Consider the following 13153-nt stretch of genomic DNA (forward strand, 5'->3'; position numbering starts at 1 on the left):
AATCTTTCTTCTCATGTCACACGCTTATTTTGCAAAGAATTGCAAAACAGCAGTGGTTGCCATGGTTATCTCCTCCTGGAGATAACACTAATGGAAACCAAAATCCTTTTACTATCTGGGGAACATCGATATTCAGAAAAAGAGCTGTCAGAAGGTCCTCAAACTGCCATGTTCCTGAAGCAATGACTTAGGAGATCCTCTCTGTTTTGGATCACCTGTAAGCTATGTGGACACATCTACAGAAGGTAGTCTTTCATGGCACCAACCAACTGCCCTTGGGAAGACATGCTTTGTTCTTACTGTTCTCTCTCACAGCCCCCAAGCTGAATTCCCAGTGCAGTTTTTTTTTTTTTTTTTAGAACAAATGTCAATCAGTCACCTGGAGCAAAACCAGATGGAAGAGGCTTGATTAGAACCAGACATCAGAAGGTTCCCGCAGCTCAGCCCACAGGCCATGTGGTCAGTATGGATGTACCTCCTCAAGACACCTGGGTTCTCTTTAGGTCCATTTTAGATTTCTCAAATTGGCAAGGCTTTTTTTCCTTGCAAACTAAAAAAGTCTCTCATACCAATTTATCTAAGAACATAACACCAACAATTGGGATGTTTTTGTCGCAGGTTTCCAAAATTCTTGCTGCACAAGGTAGAAATTACTGATCTGGCTCAGGACAAGCCAGGCTGAGCACTGTAAAGCACCAGAGCTTGGGCAACACACAGTATCTACTGGGAAGCAGGTTAGACTAGGCAAAGGAGAACTTCACAACTGTGCTGACCTGGATTCTTGGTACAAAGGTACTTCTGTGACTTTTTTACTACACTGCAATGTTAAGCACAGCCTGTGATTTTTCAAAAGCTAAAGCTCAATATTTAAGATGGAGCTCACTGGACTAAGAATATTTTGTCAATTCAACATACACCCCATAGGCAATTAATTTTTTCTTTTTATACATTTGCTGCTTCTGCAATAGTCAGTAGTACAGAGCTATAGATGTGGCTACAAAAAAAAAAGTGACTTCTGTCTTGTCAGAAAATAAACTTGGAATTAAACAATCTTCAAGATTGGGAAAGCTTAAAAAAAGTGTTTAGAAACAAAAAAGGCAAAATTTCTGCTCCCAGAAGGAAGATCTGCTGAGAGTATCACAGCAGAACTTCTATAGAAGTTATTGACCTGTTAGTTCACCTGAAAAATAAAATGGGCATGAAAAGCAAAAATAACTGAAAGCAGCTCATAACCATTAACATGAATTTGTAATGGCAATGCCCGAATTTGATAACACAGTCATCCTGTCATCCTCTCAACTATTTGTGTCCCTCAGCTAAACCCTAAAACCTCAAAGCCTAAACTAAGAAACTGAATCAAGTTAACTGCAACCAAGTCCCTTTCCTATTCTCAGCTGCATCAGAATCTTAGAAACCTCTATGGTGATGGCTAATCTGGGGAAATCTTGACTTGTGGCATCTGAGCCATGATAATTTATGGTTCTATAAGCAGCAGAGCAATTATAACTGTATCACTGTTCTGCCTTGCAGACTTTGGCAATCAATAGCTTTAACTTCTCCACCCTATTGCACCTGGGGCAATTAGTCACCAGTGGTTTAGTATTACCTCTGCCAGCTGAAATAATGCTGATGTTCCACACTGTTTTGTTAAATCAGAAGGCCCTGAATGGGATGTAGTTGAAGAAATCTATGGAGAGAAAAATCAACACAAAGAAAACATTCTTTGATCACTACTAATTCTTTTATGTTTATGACACAGCTTTTCAATGGACTGTTTCCCCCTTCCCAAAATTAATTCTGAAGATTATATACTAAAAAGGAAGTGTAGACCTGTGCATGCTGGCATGAATAAAAGCCCACTCCAACACTACTATGGTGGATAATGCCACTGTATGCTAAATAATACTTGCAGATTTGGGGTTTTTCTTGACAGGACTCCCTTTGAGGAACAGGATGATCTGAAACACGTGCTCTCTCACACAAGAACAGACTCCAGCTTTAAGCAACAATCTACACTAGCATGCAACCCAGCTGGTGGTGTTTTTAAAGGCTTAATAGGACACTGGATTCCAAAATTTTTAATTCTTTCATTTCAGTATCATAGGTTAAGGAGGCTACTTCTTTCCCGTTATGGTATTGCCTTTTGGTGTCCTGTAGGACTCATATAAAAGAGATGCTCTGAACCCAAAGTTAAGCAGAAGCCCTCAAGCCTTTGGTAATCTTTAGTATTCCTAAAGAATACTCCTCAGAATAAAAGGAGGCTGTCAATGCAAGCATGTAGCTGATTATCCTCCAGAATCTTTTTCCTGTATCAGGCGATGATCCTCTTCAGTACTTTAGAGTGTTTTGTACCAGTTTTGAGCTAGGTGCAAGGAAATGATCTTTTTCTAAACAAATTTAAAGTATCAGTATCAGGATTGGTCATTAGTATGAAAAAAATGTTATTTTTTTTAACAACATATCCTGTCATCTCTGACCAGGCTTTTGGGTTTCTTATACCTCCTTCTTTAGGCTGCATAAGAAAGTGAAGTTATAAGAGACTGGGGAACCAAAGTATTTTACACTCTTTTGTCTCTCCCTGTCCCCAGAAACTCAGTTTTCATTGCTCTCAACCAACATAGTCGATCGCAGAATTTGGCCTGTCATTGCCATAAAGGAAATAAACAAAAAACAACACTGTCTCTACATCTCCAGGAAGGTGCAGCTCTTCACAGTGCCTCCCAAGCTCTGACCATCAGAGCTCAAGCCTCCCCATGCTGCTGATAGCCAGGTGCTGTTAGTGCTGTGATGTGGCCTCCTTGCCTTGGTGAGGTGATGCTCCATTCCTGCACCACCTCCCTTCACTCTCCTGCCTCCACACTGAAGGCTAAAGACAGAGCAAGGGACTCTGCAGAGCTGAACAGCAACAGCCTCCCAGGCTTTAGAATACAGAGTGGCTCCAACCATTTTTAGAAACTTAGAAATCCTCAGAAGTTTTAGAAAATAATTAAACCCCCTTTCTCCATTTTATTTTAATCACCATCTGTGAAATATTGTGAAATATCAAAAAGGAAGGGATAGGGAAGAGGGAAAAAAAAAGAAGATAAAATTGTATAATCTACATAGCAAAGAGATGAAGGAAGAGCAGAGCAGTGTGGTATGCTGTGGAAAACAGGCCCCTACGCACCAGACAGTTGCCATGCCAACAGCATGGAAACAGTAGTTCAGTCCCCTCCAGTGCACAGCATTTGCAGTGTGGAGTTACAGCAGCATAGCACAGCTGTCTGCCAAATCCACTTGGAAACTAAGACACCCTCAAGGTGATTATGAACATGGTTTATTTGGGATGCTCCACACCAGGGACTGAACTGCTATCTGAAAACTTAAGCTGAATCTCTCACATATCATTTATTCAACTATGATCCAACATTGGAGATCTCCAAAACTGGAGAAAAAAAAGAAGAAAAAAATCAATAGCACTGATGTTCTACAAGAGCTAGAGACATGGAGAATATGCCTAGCACATCTGCTGTGTTTTTCCCTGTCTGAATCACAGTCTTTAACATCCATTTTGTGTATTAAATTAGGCTTGCAGGAATCCATCTGAGCAATCACTGAGAGCTCACAGAAACCTGTCCAACACACAACGCCACGCTGCCAGACTTAGCTTCACTTTTTCTGCCACCTGCAGTACAAACTGTGCACTCCTGTGGAAAAGTGTCTGTCCTTCTAATAAATTAGGGCTTCACAAGTTTCATAGTCACATCACAACTTCTAATGCCGACTTCTAAAAATCAGGCTGCTCATGGCAATAAGCCTTACTTCAGAACAGCACTACTCAGCTTTCTGCTGTCCTGTTAGAGGCCATGTTAGAAACTTCTGATGTCCCTAAGTAAATACTACCAGCCATTCTGCTGTCCCAGAGCTGCAACAGCCAAATACCCTTATGGATCACTGATCACAGTTAGGTGTAATCACCCTTGCACAGGCACTGCTGGCAGTAGAGCACATAACCACAAACTCTGCTACTGCCAGAGACTGCCTGTACAATAAGGCAGATTTTCTTCCACTCATTTAAGTTCCTATAAAGCTGCAATCTTGCAACACTATCCATAGAGCAAGACATGAAATACTTTAATTTCAATGCTTCCAACCTCTGCCTTTTTCCTGAGAGGGACTGATCTTACCAGCAAGAATATAGGGCTGGTTGCAACTGGACAGGATCCAGAGAACCATCTTCCTTACTAAAATAGGATGTGAATTTGAAATAAAAAACTACAACACCACAACAAAAAAAGGGTACAAGTAATGTGCTAGCATACTCCTTTATTTGTCTTTGAATACAGCATGTATCTTCATCTTTCAATCATCACAAAGAATAGCATCTGCACATCAAACCTCAGAGATTTTTCAGTGACATCCATATGAAAGAGAAGACCTCTACAAGGTTGTATTTAAGACTCACAGAGAATTTCTAGGACTTTGAGGAAACCTGACCCAGCATTCTTGATTACTGCTGACAGCTGCCAATTTCAGAATTTAATACACTTCATCAACTTCCAACTCTTCATACAGATTCCTGATGACCTCAAAGTCTACTTTTCTTTTCCTATTCTCAGTCCCTGATTAAGCAATGCAATCATTATAACTAAAGCTTTATTTTTTTAATCCTGGTATCCAGCTCCTCATTAAGAATACTGTTATCTCCTATCTTTGCTGCTCTCCTGAGAACTGTTTTTATAAAGCTAACTTTCCTAAAAAGAAGTGTAACTTTCTGTGCTGTCTCTAAGAAAATAAGCACATTCACAAGTGTCTAAAAGACTAGGTCCCTGGGACCATAGCCACTGCCTACTTCTCTTGGTATGTCATTATTTACTAATCTATGTTTCTGGAAACATCAAACTTGATACTAGAGCAAACCTTAAACAATCCATACTTTTTTTGTAGAAAAGTTATACACACAAACCCCTTCTGACACTACTGGGTATAACTTTACCTCTGCCAACTGGAAGAGTGCCGACTTCCCACAGTGCTTTGCTGGCTCGGGACTTGGCAGCTGGGAAGTATTTGATGAGATCTAGGTTACAAATGAACAGAGGAGAAAATATTTCAGTGGCACATAGAAAAGACAGAAAGGGAGGGGGAAAGAGAATGGAAAATAAGAGATTAGTTAAATCAGTAAATTTTCGTTCTTTCTGGCAAAAGGCCCTATTTCAGACAGGCAACCCCACCCAATAAACACTTAAGAGATACGTAGAAAACAGGAGAATACAAGCAAATACCACATTCCTTCCTTAGATTACGCTCATGATAATCTATGTTTGTACTGTCCACAACTAATATTCTGCCATGCTGTGTGTTTTATGTCTGTTTTATGTGACCAAGTGAACAAATCATACCTGTTGCTTAAAAATATGCACTATTAGTTGTTAAGGTTAAATAAAACTCTCCCAGAAGGTCTGGGCAGTATTTCCCATTACTTAGACATAGAAGAGGACCATCTGTCCTCACAGGCAGTTCTTGTTTCACTTTCTTTAGTTATGAAAAAGGAAGTAAGACCTATGTCTAAAGATCAAATCTAGCCTTCCAAAGAGCTGTTGGTGTGCCAGCACCTCTGATAATAAACAACTCCCATTACTACTTTAGGGAGTTCCTTTTACAGACAAAATTTTCAGACCCACTTTCCAGTACAGCATTATGAATTCAGAAATGCAAGAATTTTCTCATATGCGACCTTTTCTGGCATGGCATTGCATGGTAGTATTTGACTTAGAAGCCTTTAAAAGCCCTGGGTCAAAATCATCAGTGTTTCTGTGTATCTCCCTCAACACAAAAAGCACACTTAGGACCATGATCACACAAGTAGACAGGACAAGGGCAATGGTTTATGGCAGATATTACAAAAAATTCTTAACTCAGAGGGTGGTGAGGTACTGGAACAGGAGGAGAGAGGCTGGTGCTCAGGGCCAGGCTGGGTGGGGCTTTGAGAAACCTCATTGAGTGGAACATGTCCCTGCGTGCAGCAGGGGGGTTGGAGCAAGATGAGCTTTAAGGTCCCTTCCAATTCAAACCATTCTATGGTTCTATGATCTTCCAGATGCAAAAATTATCATGTTTGCCTTTCTCCTTGTAATTAATTCTTTATTTTGAACTAGGGTATTTGAAGAATTTATCTTTCCATTACCTGTCAAAGAATTTATTATAATATTCCCCAATGTATCCTCCTCCAACAAAATCCAGCACATCCATTTCACTTGAAGCTATTTAAAGACAGTGAATAATACTCAAATTGCACTAACAGTAATTTTTAATATTAAGACTGAAATATTTCAACATCCTAGTTTTGCTACGAGACAGTTCAGTGAACCTGCTCAGGACCCCACTTAAGTGATCTTGTACACTGCACTTCAACTTTTTATCTTTCTATTTTAACAAATGCTCATCTCAATGATTTTTTTCTGCATAACATGAATGGCAGAAAAAGGACAGAACAACACCCACACACACTGAATTATAACTTGAGAACATACAGGCATATCTTGCCTCCTGATGCAGAAAGTGAAGAAAGAATAAAGTAATTTTGACAAGACAATAGGTCTTCCTAATAAAATGTGAGATCTTTATAGTACTAAAAGAAAGAGAGGAAGCAGACGCTTTGTATCAGAAAAAAACCCCTAACCTTTAAAGAGCTAAGAAAACAAACAGCAAGTGACACAAGCATGTAACTCATTCTGATGAAGTTACCGGCCAAACATCAGAAGGAAAAGAATGGCTGATCAATCAGCTCTCACTGAGGTTACAGATCCCATTCCCTGTCTTAAGAACATCACCCAGACTTAAGAATTATCAGAACCTCAAGCACTACAACCACAAAAAGCTCTTTACTTATGTAGAGGTTTAAGTGGAAGATCATTAGGATCAAGTTACTATCTTTTATTACAGTACAGGTGGGATTTTAGCTATTATATTACATTTTAGTTTGCAAAAGAAGCATGGAACTACTTTTTCATTTTCATCCTAGAACAAGCATTTCATTCCAACACAAACATTTAATAATTTCAGTATGTGGGCAAAGAGCAAATACATTTGTCTTTACCTGGGAAGATTACAGCTTTATATATGGCAAAGCTGGAAGAGAAAACACTCACTCGTTTTTACACTCCAAATTTCAAGGTATTTTGACCAAAAGTTTTGGATACAAACTTCCAGTTCTGCACAGAAATAAACCTTCTCAAAGCGAGTATGTGAGAATGCAGCATGGACAAAATCATCCTGAGTCATGTTTTTTTCCTTAAATGAAATTAGCATGCTGGTATAGCAACAAAAAAAAAAAATCCACCTTGTTGCATACTGCATGTGACTGTTTTGTTGTTTTTGTTGTTTTGTTTTTTTTTTAATCAGAAAAAAAAATAGAGAAAAAAATTTAGAAAAGCTGCTGAAAGCAAAGAGTTTTGTGGTTGTTGATTTGTTTTATTTTTAAGATGGATGAACTAGCAATTGTTTTGCTTTCATACCCCAGAAGCCTTTTCTTTAATAATGAATGAATAAGTAAGTTTAGGACAGTAAATCCAAGAGGTACTCATCTTTCCTCTCAAGGATACATTCACCACCATCTGTTCACATTTTCCAAACACAGATGCAGTAAGACCAAGAGAGCAAGGGGTCCCATCTGCTTTGCTTCCATCTCATGGCAAGGAAGGGGACAGCGACCACCCTCTGTGAGCAGACAGCCTGCAAACAGCCACTGCCCTAAGGAACAGGGTCCACTGCTCAGAAATCACAGCCTTTCCATAAAGGTTCAAATGAGAAGGACAAAAGTAGAGCCAACTACTTGCAAGGTCATAAGCATGAGAAAGCCAAAAGCGTAACTTGACAACAATCCAAACTTCAAAAAGCTCTTATGAGGATGTCACATCATCTTTGAAGACCTCCAAGGCATTTGCCTGTGCACCCACAGGACTGAATGAAGTCTTGCTCCCAGGATTTTAATCTTCTGTTGTGTCAAGTCACTGGGCAGGTCTCATTAGGCATATCCTGAACAGCTTTAATTGACAACTACAGCACTTGGGCTAGACAACCAGATAAAAGACTAATTGAGGCTGTAAAGACAAAAAGAATCCCATGCTACTCTACTAATAATGAGCTGTTTCTGAGTGACAGGGCACTTGTACTCCTGGGGTAAAGGTATCTGTTTAAAATGATAAACCTACTCAATGGGATCGCTGTATTCACAAAGAAGCACTCTTACTCACCCTGCTGCGGTGAAGAGAAAGGCTACATATGAGGAACACCCAACCAGAACCAAAACTGAGCTGGGATGGCAGCCAGAAGTCTCCAGGCACATCAGACCAGAGCACACTTCACACTTCTTCACAGGTCTACTTGGTTACTGGTTAAATAACTACTTTCTCTACTTCTCTTTTTTCTTTTGTAGCACTGTACATTGCTGACAGCAGCCCACTGCAAATTGCTTGCCATAGTTTAGTTCACTAAATGCAGTAATGCGTTCATATAGACGAGATACAGTAAGAAGTGGCACAGTAAGGAATAGGATTTTTGCCAAATTTCACAAAGACAGCCTGTGCAAATGAAAGCCCTTATAGCTGAAAGAGCACAAGCAGCTTTAATAGCAAGGGAGAAAGCTTAAAGAGCTTCTGTAACATGCTCAATACTTTCCCTAGGAGCAACCCAAATTAAATCATCAGGCTACAAGCTTAGAAAAAGACCATTTCTCTACTACTATATATAAAAAAATTATGTTAATCACTGTCATTAAGGTTTCACAGGAAGAATAACCATGGCTAACAAGGTAGGTTTTGAATTTTTTTTCCTCTTCTCCAGATTTCTGTCTCTGATTTCCAGCCACAGAACAAAACCAACCCCTTCAGACTGCACACACATTTAAATATTTTTACAAGAAAAACAGATTAACCTTGACTCTCAAACTGTCCTCAGTAAATCCTAATTAACTTTCTAAGCACCTCTTCTACCTGGCATTTGATGATTCATATTTGCACTCCAGTGAGTCAAAAGAGCTCACTCAGCATTGTGGAATGCAACTCAATGCACTGTCACATCCGTATGACAATTTTCAGGTTAGTCATTTTGTTTGTTCAGTTAGGAGAGAAAAGGATTTTAGGTTCTGTGAAATTCTGACAGTATGGCTAAGCCAGGTTTTATGTGACAATTTCAGAATGTTGTACTAAACACAATACATACTCTGTTCAACTCTGCAGATATCCAGAACGACTGAGATTTTTGCAACTAAGTTAGGAGATTCACTTGCAGTATTATTCCAGTATTATGCAATAAAATTAACAAGAAATGTTCTCTAGTTTTTATCTTTTAACTTGGTTTAAAAGTCTGGCTTCAGCACATAGTTTCATACTGCTCAATTCTACTAGTTTTCTCAAAATGGGCTTTGCAAATTGACTTCTAACTTTCAAAGCTGTGATACATATGAAAACAGCTTCATGATTAGAGATATTAACTCTATTGTGTCTTTTACAGTGGTGTTTGCAGCCAGGTATTTTCTAGCACCTGAATCAGTAAATTGATTTGTCTTCCTTGGCCCTCCTAAGAAAAACACCAAGGCCCATCCCAGCCAAGCTGGAAACAAATAGTAGACAATTAGCTCAACATTTCACAGAAGGAAGTGTGTGACACACAGAATAACAACCAGGGTATCTTTTAATCCCTTTATGCTCCTCTGCAATAGCACCAGCTCCAATCCCAGCCTTTTCAGACACACACAAAATGCACCTGTGGCTTAAATGATTCTGCAAGCAGTATCAGACCCCCCCAAATGGGCAAGAATAGTATATGTGTGGAAAGTCAGTTTACAGAGGCACATTCAACACATGGAAGAAGAAATTCCTAAAAGCAGCATTTCACAAACTCCAAATCTTCAATATGTGGAGGAAGGCGGAAAGGCTACACACTTATGGGAAACTGATAGACTTGATAAGTCACCACCTAACGATGCTGTTAAATATCCACGTGGCTTTTGTGATAAGCTTCCTTTGACCTGCAAGGATTCTCCAAATGATTCCTGCCTCTAGGGCAATCACCATTCTGCCCTGCTGCAGCTTCTTCCACAGGCCGTGCAGTGTCATTTCAGAATGTCTTTTAACTGCTGTTTCCTAGATGTAAATTAAAAGGTCATCTGGATAGTAAGTCTGCAGTGATCCTTTGGATATGGGAAGGGTAGGTAATGCCCACAAGCCTAGTATCTCTCAGCTGGTAGAACTGGCCAATATCTCATCCAGTCACTGGTTATTCACCCCATGGTTTTCTTAACACAATACTGTCAGAAAGATATACATCTGATGGGAATCTCTGATAAGACAGAGTGCTCAGCCATTCAGCGGCAACTCTTACTGGTTCCTTGCTTCCTCCCATCCTCCCCCACCACATTCAGCCATTGTACCTCAGCAAACTGAAACAATGCAGACTCCTCCGTTTGTTTTACTGCCCCCAGCACTCCAGGCTGTGACATGTTGGAAGAGATCTGTCAGGAAAACAATTATGCTTGTATTACCTAACTCTTTAGTTGCAGTATCAGACTTCAACATGCTAAATTTATAATCTGTCATAAAAAGATTCCTAGTACTCCAGAGTATGCAAATGAGTCCCAACACACCCTCAGAACAAACAGTATCTTGCTTTCCAGGAAACACATAAACAGATGATCTCTGAAATGGTAATCTTGAATTCTTTTTCAGAAGGGAAATCCTTCCTAGGACCTAAAAAATAAGTTCTGAAGGGCTTTCATTTGCCTGCTGATATGTCAAAGAAGGGTTAGCAACAAATACTTAATACTGTATTGTATTTCACAGTTCAGTGGAAAACCTGAGACTGCAGAATGGTGGTGATGACAGAGCACAAATTGCTACTTAGCACAGGAGGTAAGCATGGACAGAAACACAATGTGTGCAGGTATTTTGAGATACCAGATCTATCCCACACACTAAGGTAACTGCATTTCATACTGTTTAACTTGCGTCAATTAGTTTTGTTGCAAATGACACACCTCTGATTAATGTTAGACTTCACTACAAGTATCACTTATTTTGCCACTGACACACATACCTACCATGCACTGGTTAGGTGCACCCTCTCTACAGGATGTTTAACATCCTTGAAAAATAAGGCTAGCTAATTTGCATTTCTAATTACTGACCATCAGTAGGCTACTTCTAAACCACAAGTTTTAGCAGTGCAGGCGAGCTTGTTTCCTGGCAGCTACTAAAAATTTTCTTCAATGGGTAAGGAAAAGCCAGAGGTCAGAAACCCGTAGCAAGGGCATATCTGGCAGCACACAATTCCTGCCTACTACCACATGCCTCTGGCACTTCCCTCCTTCAGCATTGTAAAATGAACTGAAACAATTAGGTGAATTGGCATTTGTCTTACTCTTTCAAAGATTCAGCAGTGAAATTCAATATATGACATTGCTCTACTGACAGTATAAGCACACAGAAGCATCTCAGAAATACTGGAAGATGGATGTTGAATCTTTACCACAGAAGTGTCATAAGTGATACTGGAATTAACCAATTCTAAGAAGCATCTAAGTATTGCTTTTCATTGCTGGCACACCAGGCATTTCCTACTCCTAACAAGAAAAGCCAGCAGGCTGTTTAAGAGCCTAATTACAGGTTATCTACTTCACTCTGGTCATTATCTTTAATCAGAAATAAAGGATCAGTGCTCCAATTTATTTCTAATACATTTGAGACTCTGATCTTAAGCTGGAATTCAAGGGCTTGTGCACTGATGTTAAAATATCCATCTGAAAAAGAAGTCCCATTTCTTGTGTGCTAGGATTGCAGTGTTATCTGTTCCTGAAGTGATGATTTTTTAGGGAGGAGTATGAAGGTGCACAAGGAAATGGGTAATAAAGACACGTAAGTCAGATTCACAGCTGGTGTGAATACAAGTACTAAAATTTCTTTCCATATACACTTAATTAAAAACTACCCAGTGTCTTCTAAAATCAGTACATATACAACTAAGTATCCCTGTGTCATCTATTATGACTATTTCAAGAAACAAGTGATGCTTGCAGAGGGCTAGAGTTCCTTGCAATCTCATTTTTGTCATGTTATTTATATCTATGAAACGCATTAAGATTTGGATGAAACTCTTTCTTCAAAGAAAAAGAGCAACAACACACACACACCACTTCTAGCAATAACTGAAATATGTTGACAAAAATATTGTATGTTGCAAAATTAAAGCGCACTTGCATAGAGCTGTTTGGTGGTTCTAGAAGAAAATTTTGGAAATTTAAGAACTAGAATGATTTTTGATGGAGCCAGTGACTAAAGTAGCCACACTAGATTAGAAACATCCAAATACATGTTAAAACCTTAGTAAATAAGGCTCTAGTTTAAAACTAAGTGCAGGAATGACATATCTCCAAATTACAGCTTAAACCACAGTTCCATTATTGCACTTGGCTTTCCACCAGGGTCCTGAACACACTCTCTTGCACTTCAAGTCTTACCAACTTGATAAATGATTCAACAGTATAAACCCAAAAATGAGGGAACAAATAAAAGCATCAATTTTAGTTAAAGACATTTGATTTTTCTTTCAGCTGGGTATCAGATGCTTCTTAAAAGGATACACTTAGAAAAAAAAACCCTTTTTAAAGAAACTCACTTCTGCAAACTGAAACAATGATGACTTCTGACAGGCTTCTGTAGAATTAGATGTATCAGGCTGGCAAGTACTGGAGGAAACCTGAAAAAAGGAGAGTGCAGGGTAAGACCTCAAAGATGCTTCCCTCAAGCTAAAAACAACAGTGAGCAAAATAAACCATTTAAGAGAAGAAGGACAAGCTAATGTTTCACAATCGTGGAAAAATTAAATCATATTTACAGATGAAAACATTGTTTAGCGCCCATTTTAATGTACTTGAAAACTGTCTTAGAAAAAAGACCAGAAAAATACCAGGCTTTTCTTCTCTTTTTATGATTCTGAACTTGTCAGAATAATTTTATACAACAGAATACTCAATGGATTATACTAGACTACACACATAACTATCTTGTATTGGTGATGCTATCAACACTGCTATATCTGTAATTTGTCCTATAATTCTGAGTAAGATTACATCGAAGGTAAAAGAATATTTTGAAGACACAGTTGATGACAGGAATACTAA

At 39.0% G+C, this 13153-nt stretch overlaps 1 protein-coding gene across 14 annotated transcripts in view; it reads right to left on the reverse strand.

Annotated features, from left to right (window-relative positions):
- BBX (BBX high mobility group box domain containing) overlaps window positions 1-13153 on the reverse strand; it is a 138397-nt gene that overhangs the window by 22862 nt on the left and 102382 nt on the right. For 13 of the 14 annotated variants that reach the window (XM_068180842.1, XM_068180851.1, XM_068180843.1 and 10 more), the window contains 4 exons: window positions 12649-12729; window positions 10409-10489; window positions 4976-5056; window positions 1607-1687 (listed from right to left, as the gene is read on the reverse strand). In XM_068180842.1, the coding sequence (XP_068036943.1) occupies window positions 1607-1687; window positions 4976-5056; window positions 10409-10489; window positions 12649-12729 (324 nt within the window). The remainder of the gene's footprint in view (window positions 1-1606; window positions 1688-4975; window positions 5057-10408; window positions 10490-12648; window positions 12730-13153) is intronic. The other variant, XM_068180846.1, reaches the window with a different exon arrangement.

Source organism: Anomalospiza imberbis, chromosome 2, assembly GCF_031753505.1.
Source record: "Anomalospiza imberbis isolate Cuckoo-Finch-1a 21T00152 chromosome 2, ASM3175350v1, whole genome shotgun sequence".
NCBI classification, from domain to species: Eukaryota; Metazoa; Chordata; class Aves; order Passeriformes; family Viduidae; genus Anomalospiza; species Anomalospiza imberbis.